Here is a 17,447-nt window from a genome sequence, read left to right as displayed (position 1 = left end):
CATCACCATGGAAACCATCCAAGACGAGCACTTACAGTATTTTGTGCCTGTGAACGTTGTGAAGTACAAGTACACAATTGTTCTCCACAAAGTACTCACTCACTACTTCACACTGTAAAGAAGCAGATCAATGCCTCCTGTGAGGAGCAGACTGTGAACGGAGCGGGGAGACATGGGGGGACAACAACTGAACTCATATTCTGAAGAGGAGCGCGGAAAAAGGGTAAAACCACGTCTGGCCAGACTCATTGAACAGGTTTGTACCGCTTTGAGGAGAGATTTATGGATCACGGCCACAGCTGCGACGAAGTACATTTAATCAGCGTTGTGAATACAGAGGTATTTATCGGGATTTTCATCAAGGCTCTGTTTTCATGAAGTGTCCTAGCTAATGGTATGGTTCATTAATAGCTAAACACAATACACAGGGCGGTGAGCTACACATGCTCGCATCACAATCTCGCCTGGGGCTTTTACCTGTTTTTCAGAGTAAAGTGGTTAATACACAAACAGCAACTGACATGAATGCTATCACTATGTCATATTTCCACCTACAACATCTATGGAGAAAACATATTTATTTCAGCGCTGGATTTAAGACTTGAACTCTGCTGCCCGCGAAGAATTATGTCCACTGTGTGGGCAAACACAACACGAGGACGTTAAACGGAGCTTGCGGCCGGGAGAGAGGCTATGCCGGTGTAGCGTGAGGCGCGGCGTTAACCAACAACACCTTTCACCCATTCCTTCATTCAACCTCCTTGTGACATCAGGGAGGTTCTACGTAGAACACAATTTCATAGAATGGCACACACACGCACGCAACATACACACACAACATACGCACACACGTACACATGAACATGCACACACAAACAAACACACACACACACACACACACACACACACACACACACACACACACACACACACACACACACACACACACACACACACACACACACACACACACACAGGGATAATGGAAGCATAAATATGGATTGAGATACAGAAATACTTCTACCCTTCATCCCCTATAGGGGAAGGTGTTGATATAGTCTGGAGTCTAATTGTGTGTTCAAATGACAGCCAAGACACACACCGTATGTTGTGTGTGTGACCCCTGTTATCTAGCCAGAACATGTGTGTCTGTCTCACAAGACCATCCCCCAACACACAGACAACCATGAGAACAGAATTGACAGCATGTGAGGGAAATACTTTCATCACCTTCCCTCTCATCTTTATTATGGAAGCACAAGAGAGGGCGAGAGAGAGAGAGAGAGAGAGAGAGAGAGAGAGAGAGAGAGAGAAAGGGTGAGAGAGAGGGGAATAGAGAGAGAGAGGGTGAGAGAGAGCAAGCGAGCGAGAGAGAGAGGGTGAAAGAGAGGGGAACACAGAGCGAGAGGGTGACACAGAGAGGTAGAGAGAGAGAGAGAGAGAGAGAGAGAGAGAGAGAGAGAGAGAGAGAGAGAGAGAGAGAGAGAGAGAGAGAGAGAGAGAGAGAGAGAGAGAGGGATACAGAGCGAGGGCAATAGAGAGAAAATGTGAGAGAGGGCGAGAGAGAAAGAGCGAGAGAGAGAGGTTCATATTAGATTGAGTACTTGATGTGATTAGGTTAAATACAAGCATTCATTTGGCCAAAAATTTGATGTTTACCCCCAGCAAACTTTCAGTATTGTATTCATTCACACAAAATTCGACTTTTTAGAACAGCAACAGGTGGAATGACAAAAGCCCATAAAAAAAAAACATGAAACAAAATGGTCAACACGGAACCCCATCATCCAGTCCATCATCCTCAACTACCCCATCAAACGATAAACGGTCGTCTCTATGATGATTTTATACAGGACTAGAGCAGGTTGTGGAGTGCGTCGCCTTATCTGGCCAGGAGTTACAGCCCCCCTACATCATCACAGCTGCAATGACAGAGCGACTGCGTGGAGGTCGCACCATAAACGTCGCTGCTGAACAGACCAACTTTCTACCATCGTACACAGAGTGTGTTCACATCCCGGACTGTGCATGTATCACGGTTCAGAGTGATGAATAGGTCACAGAATCTTGCTGCTTTTACGATTCATGGCAATTGTATTAACAGTTCGCCCATTTCACATTTCTTTTCCATCTTTTCGAAGACATTGCCAGCAAACAAAAAGGAGACGTTGAAACATAACGTCGTAAATAAAGATATCAGGGCTATGCGGATCAGCCAGCAGTGCAATCTGTCTGTTATTGTAGGCGAGGGGACCGCTGTATGCTACGATTAAACTGCGCGCAGAGCCCATGCCCTGCTCGGTTAACCGCATGAGACGGTCGCTCATGGGTCGGAGTCGAGCTGTTGGAAAACATGCAGACCGTTCCTGCTGCGGTGACCCGGCAGTGAGGACCGGTGGTCGGTGCATCACAGCACGTATAGTGACAGGAGCATGACCATCATCAGTCTCAACACAGCGAGGTACGAACCCCGAATCAACATGTGATTCCTCCGCGATTAACGCAGCAGGAGACGCATTATCCAGCTCTCTGTAGCAAAACGCGGAAAGGGGAAAAAACAAGCCGAACCGCGGGTACGTGCGGAAGTGTGCGCGTGTGCGGACAAATGAGCGGTGATAAGGCGTGCATGAGAAGGGAGGAAAACTGCAATACCTGCTCTTGCTGGTGAGCCGATTTCGGTCCTTGGTTGGGCTCCTTGGCCGTCGTCATGATTTAGCGGTTTGCGAACGCGAGGGAAACGGTTCACTTCCCCACCGCCGAGGACACAAAATAAAAAAACGTGACGACAACGTGCGTACGCACACGCACTGAGGTGCACCTCGGAAGCACGCGGAGGCAGAGGAGGACCGGCCGCGAGGAGGATGAGGAGTACTGACGTATATAGTGACGGGCCGGGGCGATATAACAAGTGGTGGGGGAGAGGAAGAGGGAAAGAGGGGGTAGAGCGGGAGAAGAAGAGAGAGCGAGAGAGAGAGAGGGCGAGAGAGAGAGAGAGAGAGCGGGAAAGAGAGAGACGGCGACAGGGAGGGTAAGGGGGAGAGAGAAAGAGAAAAAAGCTGAATGATAGAGATCGAGAGAAAGAGAGAGATGGTAGAATGAGAGAAAGTCGACCACACAGAAAGAGAGAGAAAGAGCAATCAAAAAACAACGATAGAGGGAGAGAGAGAGAGAGAGAGAGAGAGAGAGAGAGAGAGAGAGAGAGAGAGAGAGAGAGAGAGAGAGAGAGAGAGAGAGAGAGACGGGGAAAGAGTGAGAGATGGTAGAATGAGAGAAAGTGAACCACACAGAAAGAGAGAAAGAGTGATCACTAAACAATGATAGAGAGCGAGAGAGAGAGAGCGCGAGAGAGAGTGAGCGCGAGAGAGGCAAATCAGGCATTACTGAAATTAATGATTCACTGTCCACTCAGTACCAATTTGTTAGAATAGACCAAGGTTGACTACTTGTATTTGTTGCTTATTGGCGCTGTCTATTCTTATTCTGTACATTGAGGCAAACTATTCACGGATCGCAGAGGATGAGAGTAATAACGCGTAACTTCATATCTCATGGTCATATATTTCCATTGCTCCAATATTGCTGTATGATAACGGCCAGTAAAGTCTCTTAATGAAACTCATCCACAGCGTCTTCATTGATGCTCCGGTCGTTGATACGTTTAGGGGTTGAGAAAAAGAAACATTATAACATTATCCCTTATTAACAGCAATAATGACCCCCATCTCCCCGTCCCATTTAAGACCCCTGCTTGAATAGAGGTGTGATTAAATGCATCTATTCAGTTCATCTCTTCCCAGCACGGTCTCTCCTCCTGTCACAGAGCGCCTGACCGATCACACCACTGCTAGTCTGTTACACTCCCCCCGGGTGGATCTGTGGTGGTCTCTGGAACCACCACCAACAGATCCATCAAGATGGTGGTGCTTACCACCAGCACGATGATGTATGAAACCAAAACAGGGACCCCTCTCAACGGCCAATCAATCAGCTCCAAACGGATGACGGCGACAACCCCAGGCAGGGTCCCTATTGGTCGATGACTGATGCTGTGCGGTTGGACAGTGGCAGGCCACAACATAATGAGAACAGATTTTTGTTTTACGGCGATGAGGTGCAAGAAAAGTGCATCGCAAAGCCGACCAGGATCTGATGAATAGGCGGGAGATTCTTGAGACGGACTATCTCACCAAACTTTTTCCTCCCCGTTTTTTTTCTAACTCATATTAACATTGTGCATATATCAGCTCAACTGAAATATGAGCAAGGCATTAACACTGCCAGGGTTAGGGGTTTGATTCCCTGTCTGGCTCAACTGATAGAGCAAGGCATTTACACTGCCAGGGTTAGGGGTTAGATTCCCTGTCTAGCTGGGGTCCACAAATTAAGGAAAGATTCATTTCCCTTTTCACTAGGAAGTACGTAACCATTCGAACGCGATAAAACACATTACAGACCTAAGATGCACAAAATGCTCATAAAGTGGACCAGAATAAAACGATTTACAGGGAACGATTGACTCACGGATGGGTGTGTTTTATTATTGCGAAACTTCCCGGTTCAGATAACTTTTAATGGAGTAAAAAGCTGCAGTAGAAAAGTGTCGTAGTCAATGTTTAAAACTTTGATGTAGAAAAAAGTCCACAGAAACTGACTCATGGTGTCACCAGTCCCCCCCCGCCAGCGACACGACTGAGCTCCCCCTACTTACAACCATTCCCCCGCCATTCCACCCGTGTCTCTACGGCAACCAGCCGCCCCATCAGCTTAATGATGTGGAAGTGCTTGTGACTAATTAAAACTCGTCACTAATCAATACTAACCACAACCTGATGCCTCGCACTTTCCCTGGCTGAGGAAAGAGTTGTAATTACTGCCAGACCGCAAACCCCCCCCCCCCGCTGGGTGGTTGATTCTGTTCTGTATATGAGAATAATTGCTTTTGTTCGGAGAAGTGTCTCAAATTGGCCCCGTTGGTGCGCAGGCCCCCAGCCCCTAATATACATTAGATAACTTTTTAGAAAGCTTGCAATGCTTTTACTCTTCATGAAGGTTCATGGTTATTGTTCACAGCGCTATTCATCCCACTGGTTTCACTGATCTGCTTCTTGTTGTTTGAAGGCATTTCATATACTTAAACGTTGTTTTATACGCTATGAGGCCGAGACAAGTCTACACAAAGATCTATCCAACCGTCTCAATAAATATGAATATTTTTTGGGGTACAAACACTCACATAGCCTGATATATGCAGTCTATCTGCTCTGTATCTGAATTCACTTTGAATGAAAGCATCCGGTCAACAACTAATAAGTAGAGTAAATAGTAAATGTCTTTGTTTCTGTTTTAGCTGTCGTCCTTGGGATGTATGGCGTGTCTGCAAATCCCTTTTTGTTAATTGTGAGGTTTGGAGAAGATAAGCTAAAGTACAAGCTTATGGAATTTAATGGAGATAAGGAGTGTGTGTGTGTGTGTGTGTGTGTGTGTGTGTGTGTGTGTGTGTGTGTGTGTGTGTGTGTGTGTGTGTGTGTGTGTGTGTGTGTGTGTGTGTGTGTGCGTGCGTGTAAGTTAATGTGTGCACGTTCATAAGTGTGTGTTTGTGAGGATGTGTGCTTTCCAATTAATTAGCGTATCCCCAGGTAAGCATACAAACCAGCATGTTCTGAATAATGCATGAACATCTAGACACATTTATTTAATGTACGTCCGCAGGACAGTCAACACCAAAGGTGGAATGTACCGGAGAGAAAAGTGTAAGGATGTCTTGTTTTCCGTCTTATCTTGGTCGTAATCAGCTCCACTGTGAGAGAACATGGCCTGGCATCGCATCTGCCGACCCAAGACATCAATCACTCTTTGCTAATTCCTGCGTATTCAAACGCTTATACGTTTGGATATGTGATGAATGTGTTCAACGATGAGCTCACACAGAAAACAAAGTCAATGAGATGTTTCAAAATCAAAAACACAAAAATACCCAACAGCCAAGAAGAGAGAGTGGGAAAGGCAAAAGGGACAAATTGTCTGCATTTCTTGTTATTGAGTCTTTTGTTATTTCTGAGAAGCGGAATTTTCATCCATGAAGCAGCATGTAAACTCTGAACTGTGGAGAAAAAATAAACCCACACAAAATTCATAAATGTGTCGACGTGTGAGACTAGTGTGTGCACATGAATGTATGTGTGTGAATCTGTGATTTTGTTCATTTATTTGTGTGTGTATGTGTGCTCACACATGTGCAGGTGTGTATTTATGTGTGTGCGAACCTGTATGTAAATTCATTTTGCATGTATGCATGTTTTCATTACGTGTGTATGTGTTTGTGTGTGTGTGTGTGTATCTGTTTTCATTATGTGTGTGTGTGTGTGTGTGTGTGTGTGTGTGTGTCTGTGTGTCTGTGTGTCTGTGTGTCTGTCTGTGTGTGTGTGTGTGTGTGTGTGTGTGTCTGTGTGTGTGTGTGTTCATGTGTGTGTATATGTGTGATTGAAAATAAATCAATTTGGAGTTTACATGGAGCCACAGCTGAGGTCTTGGAATCTAACACACTTTGCACCGAAGACTCATGCCACATGATATCTGGCTATTGTCCCTGCCTCCCCCATCTCCACCCCCACCTCCTCCCCCACTCACCCACTTGTACCGAGACACATAGTAGGGGACAGCAACACATAGAGGTAATGGCTTTTCCATCCCAACCCTACCGTGTACTTATTTTTGTGTATTTGTGTGTGGTTGTGTGTTCGGTCCCCCTCGTAAGTACAAATCTTTGCAAATATCATCTCTGCGAGAGTGCAAGTTGCAGTCAAGGAGTGTGTATGTGTATGTGTGTGTGTGTGTGTGTGTGTGTGTGCAGTACATTTGTGTGTGCTCCCATGAGTGTGTGGATGAAACGTGTGTGTTACTACCGCTAAAATGTGATGACTCATTGGACTTGGACAGAACAAGTGTCAACAGCCTGCTCTATCCCATTGCCATGCCAACGTTTCTAGTTCCATTGGGGGTGTGTGTGTGTGTGAGTGTCTGGGGGGGAAATGTCTGTAGAATGTAAACAGCGTCTATGTAGTGATGCAGTGTGTAGATAGGTTGTGTATGTAGTGCGTTGTGTGATGCTGAATTAAAAAAATGCACAACAGTGCATACGTATTTGGGTTATGGATTGACAAACAGATGACGAACTTGGACATCCCAATTGGAATGTGATACACAGTATAAAGTTAAGGAGTAAGCAATGAGAGGCTGTAGTTTACAGTGATTTTAGGAAGCTAGGCGGGTTATATCTCCCTAGCCGCTATGAAACGGTTACTAAACCGTTAACTATAGACTACCTAGTCAGACTTCACCAAAGAAACGCAGAAATATAAAATACAATCATTTATTCATATCAATCAGCCATCCTCCGCCAACCAATTAGTTCATGAAGATAGCAAAATGGTTGCATAGCAACACGCAGGGAAACTTTGACATTGGTTTTGTGTTAACACTTACGATGAGGTGTAATGCAGTCACAGGAGTTTGTGACAACGAGTCAAACAGCTTTGAGTGGCTGGAATTAAACAGCTTCCAGCAATTCCATCACAATCAAGGACCGTAAGTATCAATTTTATAGACAAAATGCATAGATAAATATGGGTACATATTGAAAACAATGATCAAAACTCTGCTGATATTTTTTGATGGTATTTTAGATATTCTTATATATTGTTAGAAAATAAATTTAGGAGAAAATATTCATGCAAAAGAACAAAAAAAACAACTATAAAAAACAATTATTCTAAGAGGGCAAAATAGTGATGCTATCTGCAAATATGTCGTCTAGACAACACATGAAATAAGTCTGACTCCGAATTGCTATCCCATAATACTTTTTATTTTTATGACGGCAACGTTTATCTAAACACAAAAGAGTAAACTTTTAAGTAGCCAATTTACTTTCTTTAAGTGTGGTTGTCATGAAAATGCAGGTTGGAGTTGTTTGATTGGTTAACAATCAGCATTCACTGCAGCAGCTGGGGTTGTATCATCCGCTCAAAACAAACTCCTGCGTTGCATTGTGGGAGCTGTGAGTGCTTTCAAAGTCATTTTGAAAGACATTACAAACTGAAACACCCGTGAAGCAAAGTTCTGAACTTCCACAGTTGCAGATTGGATTTCATGGACGCACATACTACTACTACTACTACTACTACTACTACTACTACTACTACTACTACTACTACTACTACTACTACTACTACTACTACTACTACTACTACTACTACTACTACTACTACTACTACTACTACTACTACTACTACTACTACTACTACCACCAGGGATCTGAGGCCCTGATAGCTGAGACTTTTATTTTGAAAGCTATATTTGTTTGTAATGTAATAACGTAGGCAAATAATAGTTACTATTGAAAGGCCAAAGTCGTGTCTTACCTAAGTTAACTCCTCATCAAACACTTTATTCACGACATAATATTTTTAGAAATGCATAATGTATTAAGAAAAATAGATAAATAGATAAAATATAGAAATGCCATGTTATTATGTCCCAGCGGTATTTCACAACACTACCCTTCACCGCTCACAACACACCTACAAAATAAAACCCACACAGCTGCCGTGCTAACTGGGACTTGTACTGCTGGTACAAAGGCCTGGTCCTGAATCCTGAGTTTCAGCACCAGCCTAAAGGACAGCTCCCCTGGTAACACTCTGGGCTCTGGAGGAATGGACCTCAGCCCCGCCAAACTAACGGACAGCGACCCCAGCCTAGCTGTGAGGACAAAGGCCCGTTAGATGGAGGGGAAGAGAGAGCGATGGGGAGGGGTTGGGGAGGGAGGAAGACAAGGGGAGGGAGAGTTGGGTGACAGGGAGAGGAAGGGGCTGTTAGAGAGGGAGGAATAGAGAGAGGCGGAGGGAATAGGGCGTGAGGGAGAGTGAAGAGACAGGGGGAGGGATGGGACATGGGCAGAGATGGGGAAGGGATAGAGAGTGAGAGAGGGAGAGGGAGAACGGTATGGACAGAGAGTGAGTAAAGGCACAAGAGAGAAAGAAAGAAAGGAAGGGACAGAGACAGAGGTAGAGACAGAGCGAAATAATGAGCGAGTGAGTGGGAGATAAGATGGAGAAAGGACCAACAGACCTTGTAATCTTACTACTATATAAAAGCAGGTCTGCCGCACAAGTTACTTAAGTTAGTCAGTGCGCATGTGCCAAGCAGCCTGCAGCTCACACACACACAGCACCCGCGAACGCACACATACACCGCATGCACACACATACACATGCGTGCGCTGACGCAGACGTTTCAGGGCAAAGGCAGCGCGGGATACTCTCGTAACATTAAAGTGGTCCGATCCCTGCCCAGAGCTCCTATAGTGGTCCACCGGCAGCATGCATGCATGTGAGTAAGCGCACATATGCACACGTAACCGACGAATCACAGTTCCACAAATCACAGTCGAACAGAGCGGATTTGGCAGAGATAGAATACCCTGGAAGGAGCTCTTTATATCTACAGTACATAGGGAGTGGGTCCCTTACCAGGGGGGCCACCATGTTGCACCGCCATGTTTCAGCCGCACGCCGAACAGACCAACGGGTCTGAAGAACGCGTTTTAAAAAAAAGAACAACATGAAAACATTTGTATCGGGCTTATGAGTTCTAGAAAGGAGGAGGGCTTGTTATTGCCATGGCTACGACCCACTTATCATCCTTTTTTAGCACCTTCACCTTCACGGTCATCATAAGGAGCAATGTTGTGTATAAAATTAGACAAACACCATGGTGTTGTACTACAAGTGTCTGAGACGCTTAACCCTCTCTCTGTCACGGACATCATTAATCACTGCCCACAAGACAGATCTACACACATCCACACACGCCCTGGGGTTATATATAAGCGCCCTAGAGGCTTTGCACTATACCATAAGTGTCCGAAAAAGCTTAACCACTTCCTCTTTTAGGCGATCACCCTCTCTGAGATGTTGGTATCCCAAACAAAACAGTTTGTGATACAACTGCGTACCATAATGTTGTCAAGAGCAACCTATATTTATGCACCATCGTGCAAGTAAACACTGGCTTGTAGCGCTGAATGCTATAGAGATGATTGATACATATAACAGATCGGGATGATTGTAGTTTACTGCTGTTTATGCAATAAGAGTTTTGAGAAGGATAATAAGCTGTTACCTCCGGCATGTCCTTATACACGTTCAGCGATCATGGTGACTATACCAATTTGTGATTGGTTGAGTAATAAGCAAAAGAATATCGACCTTGCTACAAACTATTCAGACTATTTTGTTTTTCTTGCAAAAATGGAAATGACACATTATGAGATTAAATAAAAGTGTCTTCGGCTGAGAGTTCTAGGAAGGGGGGGGGGGGGGGTGTTGTGTCATGACCGAAACTAACTGTGTGATACTTTTCTAGCTGCGTCATTGTGCATGAACCACATGGCATTATAATGGGAAGCTCAACCCTCAGTCGGACGCAGACATAAAGATTAAACGCTGGATAGAAAGAGCTCCCCACCTTGTCGAAGAGGACACTATCAGGGACTTTTCCGTCACAAAAAGAAAAGAGCCTTAGCTGCATTCAAGGCTGAGTGGAACATTCACCTAATGTTGTGGGGAGACTGTCAAAAACATCAGATTTATGCCGGTTTTCTCTAAATTGCAGTGTAATTTCAGTAACTGTGATGAAATGGCAGAGAGTACTTTGTTGATGACGATGTAAGTCATAATACCACGTTTAGGGCAAAAACAAACGGATGGTTTTGGGTACCCGGGCTTCAGCCCTTCCAGAAGGCTTCCAGATTTGTTGTTAGAAAAGCTTTTGTTGACCTGAAGGATTCTGACTCCAATTAAAAGTTCAGTTGTGGAGTTTTCATTCATTTATTTTTATAGCTGCTTGAAAAGGGACAACAATTTTTAAAAGCACCTTTAGACTTTACATTTATCCAGAGTGTAAAAAAGACTGATATTTTTTATAAGTTTTATACCAGTGGTAAAACTTCAGTCTGTTTTGGTCAGGGATATGAAAACAAATATATATTTTGTTTAATTAGCCTCTTCAGTATGAAAATGTATAACGCAGAACCAATAACATTCTGTATCGATATTCAACATAGATATATTAATCTCCAAAATATCAAATTACTAAACACAATATTATTTGAAAAGAAAAAGTAATTTAAATGATTCATTTTGCCATTTCTTTTTAAAACACACAACCTCACACTCAGACCAACACACACCTAATATCCTCCGTCAAGGAACAAAAGGTAGACGCGAGTCTGACAACGGTTTCTATTTTGTTCGGCAGACTTCCACCGCTGTGATGAATTGTCCTGTGAAATATGTATACACAGCGGTAGCGTGGGCGGGGAGGGGTTCTGTTTAAGTACAAAGCCGCAGCATAACGTAGCGTACAGAAACCATAATTGCACATTAATGCGCTAGCATAATAAAGAGCTAGGCACTCTGCGCCTGCTAATGGCACACGGCTTCCATGGCGATGGCTTCCATTAGGCTTGTTTTAATGACGGTGGACCGCGGCGCTGTTGTGTTCTGCTTGAGGACCCGGGTGTCGTTCTGGATTCAAGTGTGTAAATACCAAACAATAAACGCCCTCCGAGGAGCGCGTCTTTGTTACTGGACACGGGTTTCAGGGAAAATGGAAAGACTTGCCACTTAAGCATTAATTAAGTATTCATATACAGTGAATCTATAGTGAATTTAACATTTCTAATGCATTTTTCCTACTTGATTAGTCTTTAGTAAGCGTTTCATAATAATTTAGAGATGATTAACATGGTTAATAAGATCCTATCCAGGTAGTTATAAATCATTAGTTACTTCTTTTGCAGGGATGGACTGGGACAAAGAAATCGTCTTTTGCCTGGACAGGCCCACCGCAATCCTCACATGCGTGCCCATGTTTTAGCTTGGCCCTGCTTGGAGGATCCTGTCAGACGACCCCAGAAGGACCCTGTAAACTTCTCAGCACCCTCGGCCTGCTCCGCTGAAGTTCACCGCAGAAAACATGTACGTTTGTTAACCCTGGCAGCATCTGTCTGAAGGACTGCTATTTTGGCCGGCAATTATCTGCTCCTCTCTTATGCTCTGTCTTATGTTCTGTCTTCTCCAGGGCTGCCAGGAAGCCTTGGAGAGTGATTTGAGGGAAGTTAGGGGGCACACAGCACATTTCTATGGGGCTGTTTGGGGTCGTCACGACAGTATATTCATTTCTCGTGTTGAATATAAAGAAAAATATTTACAACCATTCCCTTGTTTTACAACCGCTAATCCTATCCCCGGCCATAAGAAATTCACATGACCCTGTTATTGGCCAACAGAGGGGTCCCTTACCGGATCTGTGTTTACCATTGACCACCAGGTCAGGGACTTTATGAACACGTTTTTACTAGTGCTGTCAGTTAAACGCGTTATTAACGGCGTTAACGCAAACCAATTTTAACGGCGTTTTTTTTTGCATCGTCCTGTTTTGATCAGTATATGCCAATGTTGTTATCAATAAAAAAACATTTGCACAAGGCAAGCCGATGCACTTCTCCATGTTGATAAGAGCATTAAAATTAGAAAAATGAATGGGACGAAGAAATCAAGGGATATTTAGCATAGAAAAAAGTTTAATCGTGAGTTAACTGACATTAATGCGATTAATCGCGATTAAATATTTTAATCGCTTGAGTTTTGACACATTCTTTAAGTATGGATTCATAAAATTAAGTATTTTTATATGTTATTATATGATGACTGCTGAATGTGAATGGAATGGATGTGAATGGATTTTTTGTGTTCAAGTAACCCACACTCATTTTATGGAGGCCTATTTGTTCAAATAAGAATTCAACCAATAAATATTTATTAAATATTTGAATTGGGTGGCTGCGGTGCTAAACATTATAGCACCGGACCTTTAATGACCTGCTTAAGCCACTGTCAACTTGCCATTTCTTATGACAATTTTATTTTGCTTGTGTCCAAAATGGCTGCCGGCCGATCGGAAAACAGAGAAGAGAAGGACGCGAACCCACAGGGCTGTAGCAGGCCGTGGTGCCGTGGTGGGGCTGCAGGGGCTCCGTTGGTGGAGGGGGGGGGGGGGGGGGGGGGGGGCGTGATCAGTGTGCTCTGCTGTCTGCGTACGGCTGTGGTACGACCCAAAAGCCTTCTGCACGTTTCTATCAGAGCCCTCGGCTTGTACCATTATATACAAGGTAATGTTATAAAAAGTGAATACAAATATTACATTATCCACCAGCCAGTTCAGGCTGGAGTGGTGTTAAGTGGCCATCAGACAACAAAGAATTAAATTGTAGTTGTGTGTCGTTGACCCAGAACGCACGTGGGCCCATTTGGAAAGAGCCCAGTAAGACCCATGGCCAGGCCGGCCCCTGCTTATTGCTACACAATAATTATTACTGGTGAAATCCTGTACTTGAGGTATTTTCAGCGTTTACAAAAATGTATAAATACTTAGTTAGGCATAGATAGCGTAGAATTTTGATAAGGTCACAAAATATTGAACAAATGCTTTCTAACTACTCGAACTAATCATAAATTACCGCATTATTAAGTGTTTCGTAAGCATTCTTAAAACAATGTAAATTATTTATAAACCTTGAGCTTACGCCTTATAAATGATCTTTTAAATCACTATCTAATTTTCTCATTAATCATATATTATTGATAATGTGTAGCTTACTAAAATGTATTCATGAATGAACAACGCGTCATAAACAAGGAAATCACTGTCGCTAGTTGCTGTTTTTAAAATTGCTACCAAAAACAATGTTATGGTTATTCAACACTAACCTTATAGGAAATAAAAGTCCACCCCAAAGTTTGTCTTGGTTGTTGGACAGTATATTTTAGAAAATAAGAGCCCTCCATATAACTCGCTGAGCGGACAACACCTGTAAGAAAATAATAGCTACCCATAAAGTATATCTTTGTTAGTGGACCGTGCTTTTCAGAAAATAAAAGCCCTCCAGGTAAGTAAGGGTGTAAGCACAACAGGAAGGAAGAAGCTCAATATTAGCAGACAGTCAGGCAGTAAGAGATCAAAAGAGAGAGATAATTTACCACTTCAGTAAAGCTCTTGAATGGAAATACATTTTGAGAGAGAGAATAAAAGAGAGAAAGAAAAAGAGAAAGATACACATAATTACAAATAAAGACCTACATTGTGTCTGTGCTCTGGTATTGTTTTCCTGTCTCTAAGTACATAGTGCTGCGTCCGGAACACTAATGGTGATCATAAGACTGCAGCGCCAACCCTCTGGGCCGTGATGAATCACCGGTGTGTGTGTGTGTGTGTGTGTGTGTGTGTGTGTGTGTGTGTGTGTGTGTGTGTGTGTGTGTGTGTGTGTGTGTGTGTGTGTGTGTGTGTGTGTGTGTGTGTTGGGGGAGTAATGTCAATGGGTTGCAAGTTCTTCCATCGCCACACAACCCCCCCCCCCACCCTCCTTCGGCCTCTCCCTTTCTTTAATATTTCTCCTTACAGCATCTCTCTCACTCTCTCTGTCGTCATTAAACGTTGCCAAGGTAACATGTGCTCTCGTGAAGTGCTGTCCCAATCCCGTATACATCTATCTGAGCCCATGTGGCCTCACACACGCGCTCACTTAGCACCTGAGATAAATGACCGGTAAGTCTGTGAGTCCTTAGTTCTCAGGGATCACTTTGGGATTGGGCCTCTCTCTCTCTCTCTCTCTCTCAAAAGGGTGCAGGCTAGGAGGGAGATACCCCCGCATCTAGTGCAGACTAGTAGTAACACAGCTAACCTTTACTCCTACACGCAGCAATACAGTTAGCCTCACTCATACAGATAGCCATACAGTTAGCTTAGGTTAACTCTGAAAGATTGTGCGTGTGCGTGTGCGCGTGAGCGTTTAAGCATGTGCGTGTGTGTGAGTGTGTGTGTGTTTGTGTCTCTATGAGTGCGAGATGTGTGTGCGTGTGCGTGTGTGTGTGTGTGTGTGTGCGTGGGCACAGTGAGCCCAGCCTGTTCAGAGGGCCGTTGCAGAAGCGTTGCGCTCCAGATCTAGAGACTCAGGGTGGCCGAGGGCTCCTCTGTGTCTGGCCGCGCGTGGAGGAGGTTTGAGTGCAGCGTGAAGAGGTGAGCCGGCAGACGGGCGGGCGGCTGGCGCTCCTGATGGTAATAACTCATTAAACACCGCCGCTGCGCGCCTCCCAGCCCAGATAAGACGCCGGGTGTGAGGGAGACAAGGAGGAGATAACTGCGTCCCCAGGAGGAATCTCACAAATGTATTATTTAGTCCTTTAAGCGCCCGCTTTTATCGGCAGCGACTTACGGTTCATTTCTGCTTTTAGGCGCCATGGATGAGCGGGTCAGTGCGGGCAGCTTGCCATGGGAGGCCTGCCGGTTAGAATGCGGGCAATAAGGATCAAACTCAGATCCTTATAGGCAGGCAGGGAGTCAAATACCTTGAGCACTACATTACCCTCCCCCCCCCCCCCCCCGCCCCTCCCCACTGCAATAACCATCACATGAGTCGTAGAAAGAGCTTTGTTCACTGTGCAACACTAATAAGAAGGCTGTTTCATCGTACACTTGTGCTCAGGGATGGGAAAGAGGAGTGTCTCTACCGGGTCAAATACAGGCAATGGAAGTATAAAGACGAATACGAAACATCGGAATACTGTGTGTGTGTGTGATGAATGTCTGATTTATGTTTGATGAGTACATTAGATAGGTTCTGATGTCAGTTCTGTCATGTGGGAAAATCTGAGAGGAACAGCTTCTCTCCTCCTGCAGGAAGAGGAGCGGATAAGAGAGAGAGAGAGAGAGAGAGAGAGAGAGAGAGAGAGAGAGAGAGAGAGAGAGAGAGATCACCAAAACAAGGACTCTGGCTGCCTGGAGCAACGGCAACCTTTTACTCCATCTCTCCCTCTCTTTGTTTCTCTCTCTTACCACCTCCACCTCTGTCTGCTCATCAGACTTCACCCAACTCTCTCTCTCTATTTCTCCCTCGGCCTTCATCTCATCTCTCTCCCCCTTTCTTTCTCCTCTTCTCTGTCTCGATCGCCCTCTCTTCCTCCCTTGCTCGCCCTTTCCCTCTGCGTCTCTCGCTCCCTTCAGGGATGTCGGCCAGTTGTCCATCTGCCGATTACCTGAGCTGACCTTCATCTGGTACCCAGTACAATGAAACCATCCTCACAAACACTATTTTAATCACGCAGGGGCAAAATATATTAAGTTACTATGAATAAATTAATAATAAGGAGCGACTAATCCATCCAAACTCATTTGCGGGCGGATACGTTCCAACAAATATTGACTCTGGCAGGTTTGATTTGACACGCTGAAGGTTGAATCTATTAAGGGGGGATTTAAAGAGGCAGACATTCCCCATCTCCCCCTGCCATCTAGATAATGGTCCGTCCCTCTGTCTCCTCTATGGGTCCAGGCTTCAGAGTGGAGGCCGTGCCTCAGCTGTTTCAGAGCATCTCACTATCGTATCTCACTTGTATGAGCACAAATCAATGCACTTAGTGACTATGAAGCTCACAAAGGAAAGAGAGGAGAGAGAATTCAGGACGTAAAACGTAAGATGGAACTGAGAATGGAGAAATGGGAAAGAAGGAGAAGGTACCTGACAAATTACATATTTTTCTGTTAAGTTGAGTTTTTTTTTCTATTGCTTCATAGTGTATTTTGTATTTTGTTTGTCGTACCGTTGACAGAATGACGCGGTACAGTTCCCTCATCACTGCTTGTCAGCTCCCAGCGTTTGCGGGGAAATGACGCTCATCAATCTGAACGCTGCCTTCGGGACAGAAAAAAAAAGAATGGAAAATCGAGAAAAAAAAATAGAAATACGCCACCCAGCACCCACCACACCTGGCGAAGGATGACGAACTGGAAACATACAGCACGCTTCAACGACCAGGATGAGTGTGTCTGTGGGTGCGAAAAGCGTGTGTGTCGGTGTGTGCGTGTGTGTATATATGTGTGTGTGTTTATAAATGTGTATGTTTGTGTGTATATGTGTGTGTGTCGTTGTGTGCGTGCCTGTGCGCGCCTGTGGGTGTGTGTGTGCGTGCGTGCGCGAATGTATGCGTGTGCTTGCGTGCGTGCGTGCGCGCGTGCGGGTGAGGGTTAGGAGGTTCGGTGCCCGCCGTCAAATCAAAGACAAATCAAAACACGGCGCGGTTGGCCGACCAGAGCCACGGCGACCTGCCAGACTCCCTGCCGCGAGGGAGAGCTCCTCCTCGACTGCAAACACAAGCTGTCAGCGAGGAGCGACACGGGCACCTGCCGATTGGAAACGCAAGTGAGGGAGAGACGCAGCGATGCGTAGCGATGGCAGGAAGGACGACGTCACCTGCTGCATCATTAAAAAACAATAAACAATCCACAAGTTAAGCCGGTTTCAGGATCCGAAGGCGTTTATCTTCGTCTGA

General features: G+C 44.8%; 1 protein-coding gene across 6 annotated transcripts in view; it reads right to left on the bottom strand.

Annotated features, from left to right (window-relative positions):
- dpp6a (dipeptidyl-peptidase 6a) overlaps window positions 1-17,447 on the bottom strand; it is a 183,706-nt gene that overhangs the window by 78,667 nt on the left and 87,592 nt on the right. The window contains exon 1 of one of the 6 annotated variants that reach the window (XM_060044484.1): window positions 2,653-2,944. The exons of the other annotated variants lie outside the window; for them this stretch is intronic. Coding sequence (XP_059900467.1) covers window positions 2,653-2,709 — 57 coding nt within the window. The 5' untranslated portion in view covers window positions 2,710-2,944. Of the gene's footprint in view, window positions 1-2,652; window positions 2,945-17,447 lie in introns of those variants that run through there. 6 annotated transcript variants of the gene reach the window in all.

Source organism: Gadus macrocephalus, chromosome 23 (assembly GCF_031168955.1).
Source record: "Gadus macrocephalus chromosome 23, ASM3116895v1".
Taxonomy (NCBI): domain Eukaryota; kingdom Metazoa; phylum Chordata; class Actinopteri; order Gadiformes; family Gadidae; genus Gadus; species Gadus macrocephalus.
The sequence above is the reverse complement of the archived record's forward strand: the minus strand, read 5'-3'. Positions and strand labels throughout refer to the sequence as shown.